At 37.1% G+C, this 25,000-nt stretch overlaps 1 protein-coding gene across 7 annotated transcripts in view; it reads left to right on the top strand.

Moving 5' to 3' along the window:
- Positions 1 to 25,000, top strand: part of LOC106883525 (kielin/chordin-like protein) — a 145,770-nt gene that overhangs the window by 54,639 nt on the left and 66,131 nt on the right. For all 7 annotated transcript variants that reach the window (XR_008263766.2, XR_008263765.2, XM_089348426.1 and 4 more), the window contains 11 exons: positions 1,783 to 2,028; positions 3,245 to 3,403; positions 5,355 to 5,562; positions 6,938 to 7,047; positions 8,732 to 8,897; positions 11,797 to 13,572; positions 15,500 to 15,594; positions 18,156 to 18,248; positions 22,169 to 22,248; positions 23,529 to 23,622; positions 24,400 to 24,647. Coding sequence is in view for 5 of the 7 variants with exons in the window: in XM_089348426.1 (XP_089204552.1) it covers positions 1,783 to 2,028; positions 3,245 to 3,403; positions 5,355 to 5,562; positions 6,938 to 7,047; positions 8,732 to 8,897; positions 11,797 to 13,572; positions 15,500 to 15,594; positions 18,156 to 18,248; positions 22,169 to 22,248; positions 23,529 to 23,622; positions 24,400 to 24,647 (3,275 nt within the window). In the remaining 2 variants the exon portion in view is untranslated. The remainder of the gene's footprint in view (positions 1 to 1,782; positions 2,029 to 3,244; positions 3,404 to 5,354; positions 5,563 to 6,937; positions 7,048 to 8,731; positions 8,898 to 11,796; positions 13,573 to 15,499; positions 15,595 to 18,155; positions 18,249 to 22,168; positions 22,249 to 23,528; positions 23,623 to 24,399; positions 24,648 to 25,000) is intronic.

Below are 25,000 nucleotides of genomic sequence, written 5' to 3'. Positions count from 1 at the left end.
TTCTGCCTTGATTTCAATTAATTTGGAGAATAATGAAGAATTTAGTGAAATAACTTTTGTCATCATTAAGTTCAAAAGAAATGTGGTGTCAAAAAGGTTAAGAGCATCTAGCCATAGAAACTGTGTCACAACAGACAATTGGAGTTTGGACAGCTCTCCAGCCTTGCCAGCCCCTGTCAAACTGTCCAACTCATGCCAGCATGGAAAATGGACATTAAATGATGATGATGGTAATAATGACATTGTAGTTTCTTTCTTTTTTTTTAATTAATATGTATCTAAAGAGCTATAGCATATTTTTCAGAGTTTTAATAGAATTATCTGAAAAAATCTCACAACAGTTATTTCGGATGAGTAGAATTCTTTGCCTAAATCAGAAAGGAAGTTGGTTTAACCTCTTTCATACCAATCCACTTGAGGTGTTCCTTGTTCTATGATAACACAAACTTTCTGTTTTAAAGTGATCTACATTTAAACCTTCCATCAGAATTTCATATTAAGTTTCAATGACAAGTTTGATAATGACAAACTTATCTAACTAAATCCCTTCTTTTTTCAAAGGCAGAGTATTTCAACAGCAATATAGTGACTAAAGGACTAAGGATTCATTTTTGCAGGACTCTAATTTCAAGATATCTGTAGCAAGAAACACACTGCAATTACCATATGTGGTTCTTCTACATTATAGAAATGAAATATAGAATACCAATATGATGCTTGCACATGTTTTATACTGATTTATAAAAGATTTTCTTCAATATTTACTTGCTAACTTTATGTTTGCCTTTCTCCTGTTGTGCTATTGACCAGCACATCTAGATCACCGATATTGCCACCCAACATCTCTTCTTGCCTTAATCTCACTATCTACCCTTACAAGTCTAGGGTGCCCTCCAGCTTTTCTTTCTTATATTACCTTTCACCCACTGCTCCAACCTTCCCTTTTTCTCTAACTCTCCTCCCTTCATTGCCTCCTTAACTGGAATACTTTCTCTGCATCCACACTGTTCTTCCCCATCTACCTCCTTCATACCCTCCTAGTTCTATTTTCCTTGTTACTTTTCCAGCATTCACTTTTCTTTCTCTCTGTCCTCTTCCCCATTTTCTCAGCCTCCTCATCTGGCTACCCTTGTAACACACCACATCTCTCCAGATTCTTTACTACCCTTGTTTATTTCTTCTATTTTCGTCCCCCTTTCACCATAATCTTCTTTTTCTTTCTTGCCCTTATAAAGTATTTTATTGGACACTCCCACATCACCTTGCTAATCTATCCCTACCTTTCTCATTAAACCCTGACTATCTTTGCTTCCCTTGTTTTCTGCCATATTCCATTGTCATGCAGTGTCTGTTAATCTCTGCAGTATCACCCTCCTCACAATTATAAATCTATTCCTCTCATCTTCATCCTTTCTCATCAGACACCAAAAAATCATCACACACTCTCCCTTCTAATCTCCTGTTTTAGGGATTATTTAGGCTCATAGTTTTCCTTGTTGCAAGATGACCTCACTGGGACTGGTACCACAGAAAAAAAGAAAAACCAGTCCACTCTGTAAAATGGTTGGTGTTAGGAAGGGCATCCAGCTATAGAAACCATACTAAAACAGACAGGGAGCATGGTGCATTTCTCCAATTTGCTGGGTCCAGTTGAACCATGCAAACTATGCCAGCAAAGAAGGTGGATGCTGATAATGAGGATGAACTTTTTGTTTTGAATAAGTAAAAAACCTTTGATTTCCTTTTAGTCATTGCTACTTTAACAAAGTTTGTTTTTGTCAGATTTGATCAAGTCGGATGTCCCTCTTCAGCCAGAGAGCAACATTTTGTCTCAAAGAATTTGTTTCCCAATTGAACCATACGTGTCTCCATGTCCTTGTAATAGAGTTACGACATGTACCATCAATCTCTGTTTGGATGCTGAATGTCCAAGCTATCCCCAAGCCAATTGCTTTGTTGATGTCTGCAACGAATGCTCCCCAGTTTGGTACTTGAAAGGAAGGACTGTTGACTGCGAAACGGTCAGAGGTAAGTAACACAAAGAAATAATACCCGGACAATCAAGTGATACAATTTATACCTTGCATCCTGCAGACTCTGTCACCCGAAAAACTAATTTAGGATAAAAGCTTCTTAATTTCACACCAAGATCTTTTTCTAAATTGATTTTATTATTAAAATATTTGGCACAATTCTTGAAATTTATTTAGATTATTTTGAACAACTAGGATTAATATTTTCTGAAAATGCTTTAAATCATCATTCTATCATGAAAATGGTTGAGAAGATCCCAGCAGAAATTAAACTTAGAGCACGAAGAATTGGAAGAAATATAGCAAAGCATTTCTTCCAATGCTCTGATGATTCTGTTTGCTGACTGCCTTTAGATGACAAATTATCCTGATGTACACAATTGAAACAACGTCGAATTATTATAGCCATCTGTGTACCACATTTAATGTATATATATATACTGTTGAAAGCATGATGCTGTAGTGAGTGAAGAGATCTTTACAGACATGTTAAAACACACAATATCTATTGCTACTAAATGGAAATTGTCTTAGCAGTGACACAGGAGAACACCAGACACATTCTAACCTTCTGAGGCCTTGTCAAGGGTGTGTTCTCGCTCCCACCATGCCTAAATAAAATTATCTCCTTCTGACATATAGGGAACAGGGAGTGATTTATTCATTGATATTGTAGAGAGCTTGCTGAACTGTAAATAAACTCAGTGCATGCAATTGAAACAGCAAATAATCATCTACATACATATGTAACATATGTACGGCTATTACAGCTCAGAAAGCTTTCCACAATACCAGTGAATGTGTTATTCATTGTTTCAAAGTATGAATTTTATCTTGACAAACAGGTGCACAGTATTGACAAACTCTAAGAATTCTGAAACATGTCTGACATTCTTACATGTCACTGTTGAGATAATGTTCACATTGCTCTAACATATTCTGTTTTTAATAAAACTTATCTATGAAGATGTTTTCTCTCAAATAAGAACCACTGCATCATACCTTTCAGTAGTGTATATAAAGATGAACTGTGGTACACAGATTATTATAATAATGTTTGTCTGGACTTGCAGGGGTAATAGTGTTTCTTTGAACCTGTCATAGTTATACACCCGCAGCCTCTGTTTTTGCTTCTGCTGTATCTATACTTAGCCCCAATAACAATTTCTTAGCTTGAGGTTTTTTATACTTTCCTTTCATATTCTTAACAGATTATTGTCATCCAAATCCATGTCAACATGGTGCCACATGCATCCAATCTGTGTGGCCTGCAGAACCTTGGTTAGTCTCCTGTAAATGTCCACCTGGTTATGAAGGGGATCATTGCCAGTACAAATCAAAAGAAATTTGTTACCTTCCTTTACAGAAAGGTAAGTCACTTTGTCATGCTCATTGTTCTATGTCATTATTACAGGGTATGACAAAGAAATCAAACCCTTCCAGATTCACTAGTCTTGATAAAAGTTACAAGATGCAAAATATGGCACCAGTCCAAACTAATAATAACTAAAAGCAAGAAATGGTAAAGCATTAGCTTGATGAAGGCACCATTATTATCTGTCTAACTTAATGAGTGCCATACCAATAACTGTGTAGAATATGGGTGGTTTTTCTGTTGCAGCCTGTATTTTGGATAGATTTTAAAATGTAAACACTGTCACATATTTTAATTACTTATTTACAGTTTTTTGTGTGCATTTATAGTAATGTGCTTAAAGAGTTTATTTTACAACTGATGTGGTTAAGGTTATTTGTGAAAGTTGCAAGTCAATGAATGCAGGAAGGGGATTTCAGACTTCCACTGTTCTGGGGGAAGAAGGACTGAGCACAAAATATGAGTGATAAGATGAGGAAAGAAGAGTGAGTTGGGTGTTTGTGAGTAGTGGTATTATGATATTAGTCAGTTCTGAAGAATAGAGACCACTGTTAAAGATAGGCAAGGTGAGAAGCAGAGGTTGCCAATACCAAATTTCATTTAGGTATGTAACTAGCAGGACACATCATTGACAAGCCTGAAGGAAGCTGAAATTCACCTGGCATTCTCATGAATCATTGATATATACCTATTGCTTTTTCTAACACAGCATATCTATGAAGAGATTTTCTCTCAGAGAAAAACCTTCACATAAAAAGCACTGATGTTGGTGCCATGTAAAAAGCACCAAAATACAGGCTGCAACAGAAAAACCTCCCATATTTTACACAGTTATTAGTATGGCACTCGTTAAGTTAGACAGATAATAATGGTGTCTTTATCAAGCTAATGTTTTACCATTTCTTGCTTTTACTCGTTCAACCCATGCTAGCATGGAAAACAGACGTTAAACGATGATGATGATGGTGGTGCCATATAAAAAGCACAGGTGATAGTGTCACATAAAAAGTACCTAGTACATTCTTTTGGCGTTAGGAAGGGCTGCAGAAACTATGCCAAATCAGATCCTGAAACCTGGTGCAGCCCCTGGCCTTGCCTGTTCCTGTCAAGCTGTCCAGCTCATGCTGGCTGGACATTATATGTTGATAATGATGATGATGATGCCGTTCAGTGATGTATGTAAGTTAAGAATGGTACACAGTTGGCTATAATAATCATATTTGTATGAGCTTTGCAGGATGTGGTGTTCTTCACTTCTGACCGTTTCTTTGAATGCAGTTTTGTCTTTTGTCTGGCAGTAACAATGGCAGCAGCACTGGCTCAGAGTTGTCAGGAATTATTCTCCGGCTGTGAAGTGGAGAAATGCCAGTCTTTGGATGCAGCAGTTTTTGTCATGTTGAGGATATACCGTTACCAAGATGGTGAATCCAATCAGTTGTAGTGACGTCGAGGGTTCTAGCTGCATGCTGCTCATGTTTTAAGAATGGAATGGGCTGCAGTAATGTCTTCTTGATTTTAATGTTTTGATTTCATTTGTGCTTTTGAAGAAGACAAAATTGATAAAATCTCATTGAAGAATGTTTGTGAGGTCTCTATCCATGGAATCATTAAAGGTTTGGGGTGGAGAGGGGACTAGGCTGCATGGGGATAATTTTTGGTTGTTGGGGACTTAGGGCAGAATGGAGGGTGATAAAATTTATGTATGAGTGCTTGAAGGTGACATTGAGTAGGTCTTCGATGAATAAGAGGAAGAATGTGGGGTTCAAAACTGAACCCTGGGGTACACGAGACATTATGAAATGCGAATCATAGAGAACTCCATCAATACATATTGTGATAATGATTTTAAATATTTCCTTTTGCTATCTAAAGTTTTTTTTATACAGTTATTTATCAATTTATAAAGACATAGCTGTAAAAACCCAGCATCATTCTCTCTTTTACAGGTTCCTGTTCAAGGAATGTGAGTCGTTGGTACTTTGACTTCCATCAATCAAAATGTGTCCAGTTTGACTATTCTGGTTGTGGGGGCAATGCTAATCTATTTGAGACACTTACTGATTGCCAGAAAAAATGTGTTGTTGGTGCTTGTTGCTACCGGCAGCAACTTAATCCAGGAGTTACCATTGGCTTTGGGCCTGATGGCTATGATAAGTAAGATTAATTTCTCTAATTGTTTGTTGTATTATCCTTTTAAGCCTTAAGATTTATTTTTGCTCTATCACTAAGGGTTATTCAGCCACTCTTGCATTAGTGTTATGGGAAAATGCTTGCAGTACATTTTGTGAAACCATTGATGTTAGAGAGGGCATCAAGTTGTAGAAACCAAGTCAGATAACACACTTGAGCAAGCATTTAGTCTTTGGGATATCTCTCAGATTATGGCAATCCATCCAATCCATGCTAGCATGGAAAAACAAATGTCAAGTGATGTTGATGACAACAATAGTTTCATTTGTGTGAATATCAGTTAATAAGAAAACTGAAGAGCCGGTAAATTTCCCCCTACCCATGTGAAGTAAACCTGAAATTATAGATACACAAATTTAAGACTCTATAGATGGTTGGTGCCTGAGTTTCAAGTTTATATATGGCATAAATTATTGACTTTAGGTTAAATTTTCTTCTGTCTCTGCTACAAGACACTGATGATTCTATTATTGTGTTCTGGGTCTCTAACTCTTGCTTGAAGTACTGATGTTTCTATGGATTTTCTATTATTTATTAACTGACAATTACTTAAGCTGATTGAAATTTCAGCTGCTCATCAGAATGGATTGTTTCACTTGGTTTGAAATTTTTGACAACTTATCTAAGTCAGTCCACGAAAAAAGAATTGAACCTGTAGTCTGCACCAAACAAATAGTTGGTATGGCTTTGGGGTTAAAAAGATTGCTTCCCAGTCACATGGTTTCAAGTTCAGTCTCACTGTGCAACACCCTGGGAAAATGTCTTCTATAGTCTTTGGCTGACCAAAGCCTAGTGAGTGTATTTGGTAGATGGAAACTGACTGTTGTGTGTGTGTGTTGTATTGACATCATGCAATAGTTGTAAATAAGTGCCACTATTATATAAGCAATGTTCTTCATTATCAGTATTCCATGCCATAGAGAAATATTATCTTGCTTGCTAATAGGTGAGGGTTGGTAACAGGAAGGGCATCCAGCTGTAGAAAATCTACCTCAATGAATTCCTTGTGACCTGGAAAAGTATATGAGAATGATTAACAGATCAGATGAGAAAGTTGAAAGAATCATACAATCTTATTCTTGTCTATGAATCTGTAATTCTGATAATCTGTTTCCTGGTGTGGGAGAGCTGGAGGAGACCACAATAGTGGACTCTCTGGAACTTGTTGAACATAGATGCTCTTATCATTCACCATCCTCTGCAGGGTCAATATAATAAACACCAGTTATACAATGATCCAATTCAAATATATAAATTCCTCTCAAAATTTGAACCAAAACCCAGTCCAAAGAAATGGAAATAATTAAAATGAATAATTTTCCGAAATTTTGTCTTTCAGGTATGGGTTTAATGTAAAAGGTTACAACCAGTTAAGGAAAATGTTCAATGCGAAAACTGGAATGAAAATGGGAATCAACAGATTCAAGAAGAATGGCTATGATTGGCATGGTGAGGCATTTTACATGTCAGTTTTAATACATGTATTGTGCATGCATGATGGTGTGTGTGTGTGTGTGTGTGTGTGTGTGTGTGTGTGTGTGTGTGTGTGTGTGTGTGTGTCTTGACATCAATAAATAGTTGTAAATGAGTATCATCATAAAAGCAGCGAATTCTATATTTGGTTGTGATTCTTTTGTAAATGAGAAGGCTTCATGTTTCATTTATCTTATTAGAATAAATGATGGTGGATAATTATATTTAAAAAAAAAAAAATTTCCTATTTCTTGCCTGTATAAAGATTTTTCAAAGTGTAAGATAATTTATTATTATTATTATTATTATTATTATTATTATTATTATTATTATTATTATATCAGAGACCCTGATTATACATACTTGACGTTATGATGATGATAATCATAAAAATAATGATGAGCTTGGGCATCCAGCTGTAGAAGTTTTGCAAAAGCAGACATTGGACCTCATTGCAGTCCTCTGGCATGTCAGATTCTGCTGAACCATCCAACCCATGCCAGCCTGGAATGTGGATAGTAAATGATGATGATACTCAGGTGCACTAAAACTCATCAGAAAGAGGTAAAAGAGGGGACAGAAAGACAACAACAATAGCCAAAATTACATGTATAGTAGACAGAATGAAATATTAAAAAGGGAACGTTAAATGAGCCCTAAAGGAGAAAGAATGTCTAGACACATCAGGAGTAATGTTGAAGAGCCTAGAATTTTTGAAGGGTGCCATGTCCTAATGGCTAATAACAAAAGCTGGTAGTTTATTCCATGCTTTAACAATTCTGAGTATGAACAAAATCTTTCTGAAAGTTATGGGTGAGGTGTTGTTCTTCGATTTAATGAGCATGTTCAACAGAGATAATGGATTTAAAAAGAGGACCAAAATTATTGTTGGAAAGGTAACGGATAATCTTCTTGTGGGATTCTACCAAGTCATTTATCTATACATTGTTGAAACTTTAGTGCGTCAATGCTCAGAGAAGCAAGATATTGAAAATATGGTAAGTGACTGTTGGAGAGTTTGTCTCCAGGATGAATATCTCTGCAAAGATTAAAAGACAATCAGTTTAACATAGCTTCTGTCAACCCTTTTCTTATCATATTTCTGTTGAGATGCTCTATGCTTCTTTCAATTAATTTTAAATATAACAAACAATTTAGTATAATAACTTAGTTATCATTAAGCTAGTGATAGGAACATAAATTGTGACTAAGGTTTGGTGGAAGATTTTAATTCAGAACTTTTGAAAGCAAGACATTTGTACTACAAAGCCAGAGGTGGTTTCAAGTGGGTTGGTATCAAAAGGGTTAATCCACTATAGTTTCTGTTAATCTTATACAGTTTTGTGGAGGTGCATAGCCTAGTGGTTAGGGTGTTGGACTTGTGACCGTAAGATTGTGGTTTCAGTTCCTGGACTGGGTGATGCATTGTGTTCTTGAGCAAAACACTTCAGTCCACTCAGCTGGTAAAAATGCATCTCTGGATGGGATGCTGGTCCTGTGACGGACCAGCATCCCATCCAGAGAGGAATATATCTAGATCAGAGAAACCAGGAGGCTGGTCCTTCTGTTCCCTATTGACTAACTTTTCAGTTTTAGCTTTTATCATGAAGCAATTTTGTTTCTTTCTGATCTGTGAATACCAATGGTTTCTCTGTTGCAGGTTATGACAAAAATGGATTCAACTCTGTTGGTTATAATAGACTAGGCTACAATTCTGAAGGTTATGATCCATTCGGATTCAACATGACGGGATATAGCAGAGAAGGTGAGTTTGATGGCATGATCGACTATGATGATGATGGCTACGATGAAGAAGGTTATAACAGGTGAGATTTTTTATTATTATTTATTGTTTTTGTTTTCATCATCATTGTTTTAATGTCTGTTTTTCCATACTTGTATGGGTTGGATGGAATTTGTTGAGGCACATATTCTTTGACCCGATGCCCCTTCTATTGCCAACCCTCACCTGTTTGTAAGCAAAGTTTATTTTCCTGATAGCCAAACAGGTTTTTCACAGAAGACTGAAAACAAACAACATTGCCTGTACGACAGTGATGCTCATTTACAACTATCACAAGATGTCAAGACAAGGTACAAACTCTCCCTCTCCCTCACACACACACAAGCTCATGTACAAACCACAAACAAGGCAATAAATGAAATCCTGTCTCTGAAGGAGGTAGTGACAGTGTTTCCTATCAACGGTTAGTGTATAGGAAGGTTCATTCGAGAATTTGGTAAGTTTTGTTGCTATGAGAAGTGAAGAATCTAACATTTTTGGTAGTTGCACTTTGTTGGGTGAGGAAGAGAGGGGCAGGTGTAACTGTCATTTTGGTTCAGAACATTGTACGAAGTAAGGAAAAACCTGGCACTGTCATTTTGGTTACAATAGTGAGAGTTGCTGTTGATCCAATCAACTAAACTGCTTGCTCATGAAACTGACATGGAAGTGGCTGAGTACTCCAAAGACATGTGTGTGTCCTTAATGTAGATTTCAGGGAGATTTGGTGACACCCAGAATGTGACAAGGCTGGTCGTTTGAAATATAGGTACTACTCATTTTCACCAGCTGAGTGAACTGGAATAATGTGAAATAGAGTGTCTTGCTGAAGGCTACAACACATCACCAGGTATTGAACTCATGACCTTACGATCGTGAACTGAATACCCGAACCCTTCAGCCCTGCACAGCAGGATGAAGGTTGGCTAGGGTTAGGGTTAGGGATATGGATGTGCAACGTGGCAAAAGCCTGGATTCTGTGATTAAGAAGTTTGTTCCACATCCACATGACTTCAGGTTCAATACCACTGTATGGCACTTTGGATCAACGTCTTCAGCTTAAGTTGCATTGGGATGGAAACTATGGACATCCAGTGTGTGTGTGTGTAAATGTTTGTCTCCATGTTGATACAGCTGGGGCAGTGGTGATGTTTACAGCATTGCTACATGAACAGCACACTCTCTGACTTGAGTTGTTATGGTGTGTGAAGATCAGCAGAATAAAATATACCTACAAAAATTAAAAAAATAAATAAATAAGGGTCACTGGCAAGAGAGGCATTCAGCCATTAGAATACTGGCTCAGTAAGTCTCTTCTAACTGATGCAGGCATGGAAAAAGTGGATGTAAAGATGATGGTATTGTCAGTGGGGATTACATATTATCCAATTCTGTGCATTAAAATTAATACCAAAGATCAAAATAATTAAACCAAAAATCAAAACTCCATTAACTCAAGGCTCACTAAGCAATGAGGATTAAAATATATGCATAGTTAATATGCTTATGTACATTCGAAGCTGGTGATTCTCACTGCAGAAATCTCTCAGGTGAGAGATTCTCTATATTTCAATCAACACTGCCTAGTGTGCTTCTAATTAATTAATTCTAGCTTGACAAAGATTTGCATACATCAGCAAATGTAGTATTTACTGTTTAAGAATTGTAGTTCTTAATGGGTTGTGAACAGTGGATTCAGTTTCTCTGCTGATGAAGCACAACAATGCCAAAATACACAGCTTACAGTCTAATGATGTCATTGATAGCCCATTGATGTGGGTTTTCACACACTTTGTCTGTGAAGGAGAACTTCTCTCCTGAAATAATTTCCTCAGTAAAGGTCTTTTCATGTCTGCATGTACACAAATGGGTTAAATATAATTGTACACACCTATATTTGAATCAACGCTGCTTGGTGCTCCTCTAGAAAATTAATCTCAGCTTGTCAAAATTTTGCACACATCAGCAAATTTCCTATTTTGCTGTTTAAATATATAAAATATATAAATGGTAGTTCTTAGAGGACTGGGAATAATGGAATCGGTATCCATGGTTAAATAGATGAAGGATCAAACTTGTGGATAAGATGCAAATTTATCACTAATAACATTTCCAGAATAAATATAATTCCTGATATCTGTTCTTCAAGGAAAGTGAGGTAATAAAGAATTAAGAAGCCTGGGGGAACATACTTGCATGTACATAGACACAACGTACAGATTAGGATAAAGGGAGTTAAGTTATTCTTTTTTTTTTCCTAGTCCAGTTAATTCAAAATGTAAGTTGACAAGAATCACCAGGTTTTCCTTTTCAGTTTCTTTGCATTTTCCCATTGGTTGTCATTTATTCAAATCATAACAAATTTTTTATAATCTTTTGGGGTTGTAACTTGAGATAAAATTGCATTTTAATAAAAAGAAATGATGAGTCAAATGATTACATAAAATCACAGAATATCATTCTTATTTTGCCTAATTTCTCACCTGCATCACTCATTTCTATCACAATTTTGAAGTAATAATGTCTGATTGATGAAAAATATGTAAGGTGATGCCAGCAAATAAAAATATAGAGGAAGATGATATATTAGCGTATGTTAGTTATTTAGTGATCCTATAATATTTTGAGAAAGGTTCCCCTTTCAAAAAATATAAAAAAAAAGAATAGAGTTCAAACAAAATATATTGTTACCTGCCAGCCATTTTGGTAGCCTTCTAAATGCCAATTATTTAATTTTGAGTCTCGTTACTGGCAGGCCATTAGAATGTCCTGCTATTCAAAATTATATTAATTGGCAGGAAAAGCTAAGTTAACTTTAACCTAACTAAGATACCATTACTCTAAATCCATTCTAGATCAGTGTATATGTGATGGAATGTTGTGATGTAAAATAAAATTGATTCAAACAGATTAAGGAAACTTATTTCTGTTTCTTTTTACAGAGCAGGGTTCAATTGTGAAGGTGTTAACCGAGATGGTTTGGATATTTATGGACGTCATGCTGGCTTCAAGTATTCTTGCATAAGAACCACAAGGAAAAGGTGTCGACATTTGGAAACTGAAGATGATGTTCAAATTGTTCGTTTTTCTCCAGGGAAAAAATGTGAAGATGTCAGTTGCAAGCCAAATTGTATGTGTTGGTTTAATAATGAATTCCATAGGATTTGGGATAATTTCAATGTAGGCTGTGAGAAATTTCAGTGTCACTTGGGAGGGTTTTCACAAATGAATTCTTGTCAAAAACATTTTCAACGCAAAGAGATTCGTGACATGAGTTTTGATGAAATGAAGCGTTACCAACTTGTTATCCAGAATCTACAGCATGAAAAAAGAAACGGTAAATCTGTGTGGTATGAATTTGCTGAAATGTATTCAGAATATATTCCTCAAGCTTCAGGAAATCCTTTATTTTTGCCATGGCACCGCTACTTTTTGTTTATGGTTGAAAAGTCGATGCAAGATGTTGAATGTGGTGTTGTGATCCCATATTATGATTGGACCCTTGATATTGGTGTCTTGAATAAATCAGTTATTTGGTCATCCAAATATTTTGGTGGTAATGGTGAAAATGGAACAGATTGTGTCAGATATCATCCATTTAAGTCTTATCATCCACCATATTGGACCCCTTGTCTCCGTAGACACTTCAATTCTTCCGTACATCTTCCAGACGCAATTCATGTTTATTTGGCTATACAGGAAAGTACCTTTAGTGATTTTTCAGCTTACATGGAATCAATGCTGCATCTTTTCCAGATGTGGGTTGGAGGTCACATGAACTCACCTCTCAGTGCTTACGACCCCCTTTTCTATTCACATGTAGCTTTTATTGATAAACTCTGGGATGATTGGCAGAGGAGTCATAAGAAAGGTTTGCTGCGATTTCCTCTTAATTTTCGATATGTTCCTATGGAACCTTTCAAAGTTAGCCCTGACGATGTATTAGATTGCAAAAAACAAATCTGTATAACCTATCTGAATTTACCATTTGGGTCACCATGTAACCAGACCAAAATAAAGACCTTTGGATATGGTAGTGATAGTTATGATCGTCATGGCTTTGATAAAAATGGTTATGATAAAGATGGATTTGATGTCCATGGAATAAACATTGATGGCTATATTGATCTCAGAGGAATATATAATAACGAGGGATTTGACAAAGAAGGATTTTCTAGACAAGGTTTTGATAATATGGGCTATGACAGAGATCTCTTTCACGAAGACGGTTACAATCCTGATGGCTTTGATGTTGCTGGCTATGACAGATCTGGTCATAATAGATATGGTTCCAGCAGAATCAAAACGAATGTCTTTAGTGAACATGTTTCTACATTCAGAAAGAATGAGTTCAATGAACTTGGATTAAATAACTTGGGTTTTAATAACAAAGGCTTTGACATTTTTGGTTTTGACAAGGATGGATTCAATCGCTTTGGTTGCAATTACTATTTCAATGGCCCGTTTTATATAATCATATACCAGTCACTTAAGAATAAACTTAGCGAGATAAAATCCATGCATTCTTTGATCAATATCCCAAGGTTGTGTCCTGCAGTGTCGCAGCTTCCTCATTGGATGTATAAAGTTTATTGGTTGAACCGGCAAAAAACCATTCCAGAAGTTTTAGCAATCATGGCTCTGGACAGACTGAAAAATCCTTATTCATTTGAAGATGTCTTTGACAAAATTTGGATTCCTCCTGTTCCTGATCATAGGTAAACAATAACAATTTTCATTTATTGATTTTCTAAAAAAAATTTATTAATTCTATACTGACCAATTCCCTGCTCTGTCTGTGTGTGTGTGTACACATGCGTGTGCTTTGCACACATTTTACAGCTTTTACAACTAGTGGACAGAGGGAAAAAAAAATGTGTGCACACAAGGTCTTCAAGATGAAGTCAGATTTCTAAAATTGAAGAGGGTTATTCAATTCACAATGAAATTCAATATTTCTGCACAAGTAAATTTTTGTGCTGAAAATTTGAACATTAATTGTGACTGATATTTGTATTTGTTTAACAATTTTCATTTCTCTAATTTTAATTGTGTTAGTTTATATATCATCATCATCATCATCACTTAATGTCAGTTTTCCATGCTGGTGTGAGTTGGACGGTTTGACCTGTGCAGGTAAGGCCAGGGGCTGCATCAGGCTCCATTGTCAGTTCTGGCATGGTTTCTATGGCTGGATTCCCTTCCTAATGCCAACCACTCCAAAGAATGTACTGGGTGCTTTTTATGTGGCACCAGCTCTAGTATCAATTCTGCTGTGGTGGACAGGTCTTCTTGAGTACCAGGTGCCAGGTATCTCGGTCCTTTGTCAACTCCTTCATAAGGCCCCGTGTCTTGAGACTGGCCCTCAATACTTCCTCCCATGTTTTCCTGGGTTTCTTTCTTCAAAAGGTTCTCTCCACTTTAAGTGCTTGGTACTTCTGTCTACATCCATATGCATCACATGACCAAACCACTCTGCATCTAATTCCTCTTATGTCCTACTTTTCTCTCACTAACACTAGCACTCTGTTACCGATGAGCTAGGGGCTTTCCCTGTCCCTTAATTGCCTTATCTATCATACTGCTGTCAACACAAATAGTTGATCCCTTTGTTGGGTTCACACTGGGGGAACTGCCTTTCTCCCATTCGCTCTCCACATGTAATAATCTTTCATCGTAGCACTTCGATGCCTCTTTCTTTTCAGAGTCACTGAACACAAGCATACCATTAGTCATATGTACACACTTCTCTTCCACAACATCTTGATTAGACATCTTGATGGCTTGTAGAAAGGCATTTCAAGTGAGTGGATAAGAGAAGTGATATCACTAAGGGTGATGAATGTATCAATGGCTTCAAAGTTTGGCTCAAGGCCAACAATTTTAGGGGTCAGGGGCAAGTCAAATCCAGTACTTGACTACCTGAAAAGATGAAAGGCAAAGTCAGCCATGATGGAATTTGAACTTAGAATGTAAAGATCTGGAAGAATTGCTGTCCATTACATTAACAATTTTGCTAACTTGTCACCTTAATAATAATAACATAATGATAATAATAATAATGATGATATCTCAAACTATATGTAAAGGAAGCACATGTTACTGATGAGCCTGTTTCTTCTCTCTGCTTCTTCTATTTCTACTTCTCTTGGCCCTATTAACTAGCGCACGTCATAACCTCAAATTCACTAGGTTCCCTATTTACATCTCCTCCTCACTCCTATAATACCACATTAGTTTATTTATAAAACACCAAATGTTTTGTATGACCATTTCTTCCTTTCAGCTCTATGAAATTCTCTTTCCACCTGTTTTTCTTGGACTATTGACCAACCGAATTTATAGATTAAACATTAGCTATATCAGTCTTGAAGTGCACCTCTATCTGTGTCTAATTCATGAAAAGAAGGTTAGTAGTGTAGATTTCAGATATGTGAATAGTGTTCTATAGTGAAACATACTTTATTTTTCATAAAGAATTAGCCATATAAATTCTGAAGAAGAATCTTTGTGATTTAATTTTGTCTGAATTTTCTTGAGAATCCTTAAGAGTCAATATCTATTTATGCTTCAAATTGTTTCAGCTATTTATCAATATAGATCCTTAAGGATCAATATCTGTGATATTTATTCTGCATTTTTCAGGTTTTGTTTGGAAACAAACTTCTTTTCAAAATGTCCCTTAGGTCATGCTCCTGTTAAATGTTCATCAGATTTGTGCTTTGATACGATTTGTCCGGGTAAGATTCATTCATTTTTTATATTGTTATTTTTAATTCAAATATATTATATTTTTTTAAAACAATCTTCCATTCTCTATAACATTTCAATTTCTCATTTTCATATAGCTTCACCTGGGTTATATTCATGTGTTTTCAATAAGGCATTACTATATATATATCATCATCATCATCATCATCTTTTAATGTCCATGTTCCATGCTTATAGATTTGACAAAATAGAGATTTTGCTTTGGATAATTTTTCATTCTAATAAAAATGTTTCAAGTGAGTGACTCTGATATGAGTTTTGAGCTTTCAAGCAGCCGTTTCCAAACTGGAAAATGTATGTTTTGCTGGTTGCTTAAATAGCAAAACTATTTTTTCTTACAAGTATACACACAAACAAAAAATATACACAAAAAGAGGAAAAATATATAAAAAATACAAAAGCATGTGTACAGAAGGTGAAGAAGGGGGAAAAACAAGTAAATGAAAGAAAGATAAAAATAAAGATAAGAATAACAATAAGACTTTTAGTAATTGAAAACAGAGGAGAAAGGAAAGTTAAGTCCCTTAAGAACACAGAAGTGGAATATTTTGGAGTGATCAATATTGTGAATTGTCAAAAGATTTGAGGTCACATGTTCAGCTCTCACACATGGTATGGTGTGTGTATATGTATGTACACACATATTTATACCAGTATATGAACATGCCTCCCAACCCCCATACCCATACAAGCACACACACACACATATGCATACAAACATGTGTACACACACATGTATATATATATATATATATACAGAGGTTGGACAAAATAATGGAAACACCTTAAAATTTCAAACAAATTTATTTTAATATGAGGTAGGACCGCCTTTGGCAGTAATTACAGCTTGAATTCTACGAGGTATGGACTTGTATAAAGTTTCAATTGTTTCCAAAGGAATTTTTGTCCATTTTCCAGCTAAAACAGTCTCTATTTATTATAGTGATGGTGGTGGAGGATATCGACTCCTTACTTGTTTTTCTAAAGTGCACCATAAATGTTCAATAATATTGAGATCTGGGGACTGTGGTGGCCAGATAAGATGTTCAACTTCACTAGAATGTTCCTCGTGCCATTCAGTAACAGCTTTAGCTGTGTGAATTGGTGCATTATCATTCTGAAAGATTGCGTTTCCCTCCAGAAACAGTTCTGCAACCATAGGATGATCAGATAAATTGCTTAAATAGTCTTGACTAGCAATTTTGCCATGAAGGGAAACCATTGGGCTGGTCCCGCCAGATCATCACAGATCTTCCTCCATGTTTAACTGTTGGAAAAAGGCAGTCTGGATCAAATGCTTCTCGTCCCATTATACATACATTCATACATACGCACATACATATGTACATACATACATACATACGTACGTACGTACACACACGTACGCACATATATACAATGGACTAACTGTTATTTTCTCAGATGCAGCACAGAATTTTGTCAGTGAACAGGTCGCGGTCTCAAAGCGATGAAATATTTTGGCAAATTAAATTTAAATGTTGAAGTGAATCTAACGGTTTTTGTGTGTTATTTTGAATGGCTTCTAAACACCTTCCACGCTGCAATTGTTTTTGTTCCAGCACACGATCTCAGATCAAGTCACTTGCTATGCAAGTACATCTCCAATTGCAAAGATAACCTGGAACTCGACTGAGGAAAGAAAACTCTGAATGACCCATCCTTGTTTTCTTTGTATCGTCTATCTGGATGTTTTGTTGTCCCTTTCTTGTATCACCTAACTGTCTGGATGTTTTGCGTTCTTGTCCCATTGTGTATTTATATATATATATATATATATGCTCACACTCAAATACACATATGATGAGCTTCCATAGATTTTCTGTTTACCAATTCTGTCTGCAACCTTAACCATGCTATCATAGTTGCTCAGAGATGAAATTGTCAATTCAAAACTATTTAAAATCTACCTCAGCAACTGTGTGTCCACATAAGTGTGTTTAACAAATGGAGCATAGAAAAGAAATTTCCAATCTTGGATGAGTTTTAAGCATGGATTAAATTTGTATTAATAAATATGTTTTGTTGTCTAGAAATCATCATGATTGTTTTAATGTCCACTTTTCTATGCTTGCATGGGTCAGACAGAATTTGTTGAGGCAGATATTTTACTGTCAGATGTACTTGTTTTCCCCAACCCTGATCAGTTTCCAATCAAGGTAATATTTCCCCATGGCAAGGCATGTTTTTCCTGGACGACTGGAAGTGAGCAACATCACTTATATGACAGTCATGCTTATCTATAAGCATTATGTGATGTCAAGAAAAAAGATACACACACACACACACATGTATACATGATAGGCTTCTTTCAGTTTCTTCTCACAAAGTTTTGCTTCACCTTGGGCAGAAGATACTTTGTCCAAGGTGTCATGCATTAGGACAGAACTGATACCATTCGCTTGCAAAGCAAACTTCTCAACTACACTGCCATGTTTGTACTAATATAATCTCTATAATACAGATAATGTTTTTTTTTTCTAAAACATTTGAATTTGTTTCTTGTTTCTAGGTATATCTGGTGCCATATGCCGAGTGAACTATTGTGGGACCTGTTCGGTTGAATGGTATGATGCTCGCTCTGGTGATTTTGTAGAATGCCAAGGTACTTTGAAATAATAGCTTTAGCTAGATGAAACTGTGGAAAAAAGGTTTTTGTTTAAAAATCATCATCATCATCATTGTTTAATATCTGCTTTCCATACTGGCATGGGTTGGACAGTTTATCTGAGGTCTGGCAAGCCAATGGGCTGCACCAGGCTCCAATCTGATCTGACAAGGCTTCTACAGCTGGATGCCCTTTCCAATGCCAACCACTCTGAGATTGTAGTGGGTGCTTTCTACATGCCACCAGAATGGGAGCCAGTCAGGCGGCACTAGCATCGACCATGCTCGCATGGTGTTTTTTACGTGCCACTAGCACAGGAGCCAGTACAGTAGCACTGACATCAGCCACGTTCAAATGGTGCTTTTTACATGTTACTGGCACAGGAGCCAGTTAGGTGCCACTGGCATTGACCACACTTGAATGGTGCTTTTTATGTACCACCAGCTTGGGTGCCAGTCAGGTGGTACTGGCATCGGCCATGACAACGATTTCACTTGACTCAACAGGTCTTCTCAAGCACAGCATATTGCCCGACAATTGACGGGTACTCTTAAATGGGCCAGTTATGTGACACTGGCATAGGCCACGGCTACGATCTCACTTGGCTTGCCAGGTCTTCTCAAGCACAGCATATTACCAAAGGTCTCAGTCACTTGTCATTGCCTCTGTGAGGCCCAACATTCAAAGGTCATGCTTCACCACCTCATCCCAGATCTTCCTAGGTCTACTTCTTCCACAGGTTCCCTCCACTGTTAGCATGTGACACTTTTTCACACAGCTGTCCTCATCCATACGTAATACACAACCATACCAGCGCAGTCATCTGTTGGTTATAATGTCCAACTTTTCTCTCAGGGTGCTTACACTGTGTTGTGTATGCACACTGACATTACACATCCAGTAGATCATACTAGTTTCATTTATTTCAAGCCTACACATGTTCTTAGCAGTCACAGATCCTGTTTCACTGCCATGTAGCATGACTGTTTGTACACATGCATCACACAATCTACCTCTTATTCTGAGAAAGAGGCCCTTTGTCACCAGCAGAGGTAGGAGCTCTCTGAACTTTACGCAGGCTGTTCTTATTCTAGCAGCTACACTTTCAGAGAATCCACCCTGGCTACTGACTTGGTCACCTAGGTAATGGAAGCTATCAACTACTTCTAGTTTTTCCTCCTGACATGTGATGGAATCAGTTTTCTGCACATTTTCAGTGTTTATTATCCCTGTGCATCTGCCACACAAAAACTATCTTCCCAGTTAGCCTCCCTTTGATATTGCTGCACTTCTTATGTGTCCATAGCTTACACTGGGTACATCTTATAGAGTTTCTACCTATGCCTTTTCTACAGATCGAGCAGGGCCATCTACCTAAAGGGATTTATCGTCTGTCTGCCTTCCTACTTACTAAGACTTTGGTTTTTACTAGGTTAACTTTAAGGTCCTTCGATTCTAGACCTTGCTTCTAGACCTGAAACTTCTCTAGTTCAGGTAGAGCAAGGTCATCAATATAGAGAAGCTCCGAGGGGCATCCTGTCTTGAATTCCTCTGTTATTGTCTGGCGGACTATGATGAATAAGAGGGGGCTGAGGACTGATCCTTGGTGGACCCCTATTTCTACCCAGAATTCTTCACTATACTCATTCCCAACTCTCACCTTACTGACAGCATCCCTGTACATGGCTCGCACAGCTCTCACTAACCATTCATCTATCCCTAGTTTCCGCATTGATCACCAGATAAAGGATCAGGACGACCCTGTCAAAAGCTTTCTCCATGTCAACGAAAGCCAGGTACAGAGGTTTATCCTTGGCCAGGTATTTCTCCTGCAGCTGTCTTACCAGAAATATAGCATCAGTGGTGCTTTTCCCTGGCAGGAACCCAAACTGCATCTCATCTAAACTGACTCTCTCCCTAATTAGTTGGGCTATGACCCTCTCCGTGACCTTCATTACCTGATCCAACAACTTGATACCTCTGTAATTATTTGTGTCTAAAGCGTCACCTTTACTTTTGTAGCAGTTGACTATGGTGCTGCTACACCAGTCATTGGGTATGATTCCTTCATGTATCACCTGTTTAACTATATGGGTGACTAGACTATAGCCAACACCGCCAGATGTTTTATGCATCTTTGCAGTGATTCTTGATGAGCCAAGGGCTTTCCCTGTCTTCATACTCTTAATTGCTTTATCTACCAAAGTACTGCCAATTCGGATAGCTGGTCCTTCTGTTGAGTCGACATTTGGCAGACTCTCTTTCTCCCATTCATTCTCTTCATTTAGCAACCTTTCATAGTGGCATCTCCAAGTCTCTCTCCTTGCAGTCTCGTTAAATGCAAGTGAGCCATTATCCATGCGGACACATTTCTCTCCTATGACATCATGATTCTCTCTCACACACTGTCTTGCAGCACAAAACACTTCAAGTCTTTGGTCTTCATGATGCAGAACATTGGCAAATTTTTTCTTATCTGCAGCTTCCCTTCTGGCTAAATAAACCTGTCTCCTAGCTTCCCTTCTGGTGATCAGATACTACTGCACTTCCAGTCCTTCCATGCGTGTTTCTTTTCCCTAATGGCCCTGTCAGCTACCTGTTCCCTACCCCCAAAATCTTATACCTATGTTCTTTGCTTGTGAGGAGCCTAGCAGAACTTCCTCTCCACCTTACTTCTTGGATGCAACACAAATCTACACATCTCCATTCAAGCATCTCAACACTCACACCAGAACTTTTTTTCAGTGTGCCAACTTGGAGGGTGTGGAAGATGTGGGCCAGTGAGACCCTGGGATGGGGGACAGCAGCATCATGCATCTGAAAAGAAAGCTCACATTTGGCAGACCTTGTAAACATACAATAGCCTTCAACCTGCATTCACTACACCATCATTTTATGCTCTACATAATCACTACATTCCATAGGAGATAGACACTGGGTGAGGGTGGGGGAAGCATCCCGTATAGTAAGCCATTGGAGGTGCTGGAGAAAGACAATTGGTAGAGGTCAGAGGATAAAGACCGGTGGGATGGGAGGGTGCACCACAAAATGGCAAAGCGCTATGGCTGCTGATGTAAATGAAGAACAATAATAATTATCATAAAAAGCACAATTGAGTGAAATAGAATTGAACATTTTAGAAAATTTAAAACATATGATTTATGACTGTAGATTTATATAATTTTTGGATGAGGACATATTGTGCAACAATCTTATGCATGGTTAAATAGATATTCAATCATTGTACTGCTTGCAGAAACAACAAAACAGTGTTCTCCATTATCATCATCACCACCATCATCAATATGCTCATCACTATCATCATCACTACCACCATCAGCATCCTTTTGCTGTTCACTTTTTTATGCTTGCATGGGTCAGGTACAATTTGAATTAGATTTTTTTTCTATGGTCAGATGCCCTTCTTGTCACTAAACCTCACATTTCCAAGCAATATTTGTTCATTATTGGACATTTTCCCACCAAGGACTGAAAAAAATGTCTCTGCTCTCACTGACTCTCATTTATAATTAACACTTGATGAATAACTTAATCAGTGAACAAACTGGATGAATTCACCTTATAGATATGAATGATTCGGACGTAGGGTGGCAGTTTGGGTTGGTTCCAGCTTCCTTCCTGTCCAGCCTAATTTTCTATGTCTGATGTTGTTCAGTCCTCACTATACCATAATTCTATGATGAAAGATATCTCCAGGGATGTTTCTACTGACTTTCCAAATGTTAGGGATTTTATCAACCAATGTGAATTTCTCTTTTAGATGACTGGGTGTGTTTGGGGGACTTAGGCTACTACTTTTGCAGAGTAAGCAACCGCATTGTGGTTTTCTCATTGGTGGTGGCCACAATGGAGATGAGTGGACTCTTATAGCAATCTGTTTTGGTGTATTTTTCAAGGTTGTAAAGATGAATACAATCGACATAGACCTGATAAAACATCATGGATCAACTCCGAGTGCAATAATTGTACATGTAAGGTAAGGAGAGTTTATTTACTTACTGACCATCATCATCATCATCATCATCATTTAATGTCCACTTTTCCGTGCTTGCATGGGTTCCTCCTGGCCTGACATGTTTTCATAGAATATTGCAAATGAACGACACTGCTTCTATGATAGTAACATTCATTTACATCACAGGATGTAAAACCAACAAGCCACACACACACACACACACACGTATATAAGGAGATTCTTTCAGTTTCCATCTACCATACCCACTCACAAGGCTTTGGTTGGCCTAGGGCTATAATAAAAGACATTTGCCCAATGTACCACGCAGTGGAACAGAACCTGCGACCATGTAGTTGGAAAGCAAACATCTTAGCCATTCCACCATGCGCCCACCTGCCATTTTGTTGTTCTTTAAAATCTTCTGTTACCAAATATCTGTTGAAATGAAACTATTTTTTGTTTCAAATAATTTTGAAAATATATTAAACTAATTTTATCATTATTAAGCTCAACTTTGGGGCATAAATTAACATGGAATTTTGATGCAAATTCATAAAATCAATGACTTCAAACAGGAAATTTTTTTCTGTCATGGAGCCAGGTCAGTCTCAAGTAGGTTTCTATCAAAAGGGTTAAAACGCATGAATTGTATTAAATACATAAATATACTACACTGAACTTGTTCTTTTGTTTTTTTAATGTTTGTTTTTCCATGCTAGTATGGGTAAGACAAGGAGTTATTTGAGGTAGGAATTTTACAGCTGAATGCTTTCCCTGTCACCAACACTTAACTATTTTTCAAGTAAAGGATTTTTTTATTTTATTTCAAAGGTCTTCCAAAATGTGGAGCAAATCAGTCATAATCTCAACAAGGAATGACCTTATTTACATATGGAAGCATGCACATACACACACATGCTCCCCGCCTCTCTCTCCTTTCTCAAGCTTCCTGCGGTTTCTTTCTATTAAATTCACTTACATGGCATTGGTCAGCTAGTGTTATAATAGAAGATACTTGCTGAAGGCACTGCACAGTTGAACTGTTTGCAAAGCAAACTTTTTGATCGCACAGCCATGCTTTGTGTTTATATTTGATAAAAAACAACAACAATTCCGTCAGATTTTCAGACATTAGAAGCTATTTTTGTACTTAGAAGCATTTGGACCATTTTTTTCTCCTTCATATTGTAGGAGATGATCTAAAATTAGAGAATTATTTCATTTTTCTTGCTTTTAACTGTAAATCTCTGATTATATTCATCAACACATTTATTTTCATCTTTTTCAATATATTTCTTCAGTCAGATTTTATTGACTGTCAGCCTGTCCTCTGCCCTGATGTTACGTGTCTCTTCCCTGCTACAGCTACAGGGGAATGCTGTCCAAGTTGTAAAGGTAAGCCATTCTAAAAGACTAACTGTTTTCTCTTTCAGGTAAGTCAAACAGGTGTGCTTCTTGCTCAAGACTCAATCTAATGTCTATAATGAGATTTAAATTCTTGACTGTGCTTCTATATATTTGTTGAAATAATCAGTGTTAACTTTTTTGTCACCATATTACTGCTCAAATGCATTAATTTTGGAAATAAGGAAGAATTTAGTAAAATAATTTTGTCATTCATAAACTGGTATTTGTAACATGAAATTTTGATGGCATGTTTTAATTTAGATCATTTTAAAAACAAGAAAGTCTTTTTTTTTTGTATCCTTGAAGCAGGGGCAGTCTAAAGTGGTGGGCTATCAGAAGAGTTAAACTCCATAAATGTGCAGTTCTATATTTAAGGGATGAGGAATTATTTACATTATTTACATTTGACAAATATTTGTCCTCATCTTGTTTGTTGTTAACGTTTCAGCTGATATATCCTCCAGCCTTCATCAGGTGTCTTGGAGGAAATTTCAAACCTGGGTTCTCATTCCTAAGGTATTTTATGATGTAATTACTATTATTATTATTCATGTCACAGCCTGGAATCAAACTCGGAATCTTGGGGTTAGTAGCCTGCATTCTTAACCACTACACCATATGAGGACAAATATCTGTCAAATGTAAATAATGTCCATAAATGTGGTTAGTTCTTTTGGTCTCATCGTACTGTTAATGGAGTATAAGTTTAATTGACTGCATCATCATCGTATTTTGATGGTTTTTTTTAAAAAATATATATTTCAGTTGGTTGTAATTATGATGGGAATTTCCATGCTTTGAATAGTTCCTTCACTCCTTCCACGGACTCCTGTCAAACATGCTCTTGTCAAAAAGGCAATGTGTTCTGTGAGGAAAAAGTGTGCTCTTCTCTTGATTCTTGTCACACACCTATTGTTCTGGTTAACGAATGCTGCCCTACTTGTATGGACTGTGGTCAACATCCCAATGGCTCTCAATGGATGGAAGGCCGTTGCCAACATTGTGTTTGTTTGGTAAGTTTTCTTGTTATTTTTCTAATTATCTTTCACTAATTTTGATATGGCTTTCCATTAAAAAGGAAACGTATTTTCTTACATATGTTCCTTTTTGAGAATGTGATGTCTACATATGCACACACAGATGCTTGTGCGTGCACACACACACACACACACACACACACACACACACACACACACACACACACTCTCTCATACACACACATACACACACACACATGCTCTCACACACACACACACACACACACACTCTCTCTCTCTCTCTCTCTCTCTCTCTCTCTCTCACACACACAGTCATGGACACTAATTCACATCTAATTATATATCACATTATCATTATCATTGTTTGC

The sequence above is a fragment of the Octopus bimaculoides genome, chromosome 3, assembly GCF_046866305.1.
Source record: "Octopus bimaculoides isolate indiv1 chromosome 3, ASM4686630v1, whole genome shotgun sequence".
Taxonomy (NCBI): Eukaryota; Metazoa; Mollusca; class Cephalopoda; order Octopoda; family Octopodidae; genus Octopus; species Octopus bimaculoides.
This window is presented reverse-complemented; position numbering and strand designations above follow the sequence as displayed.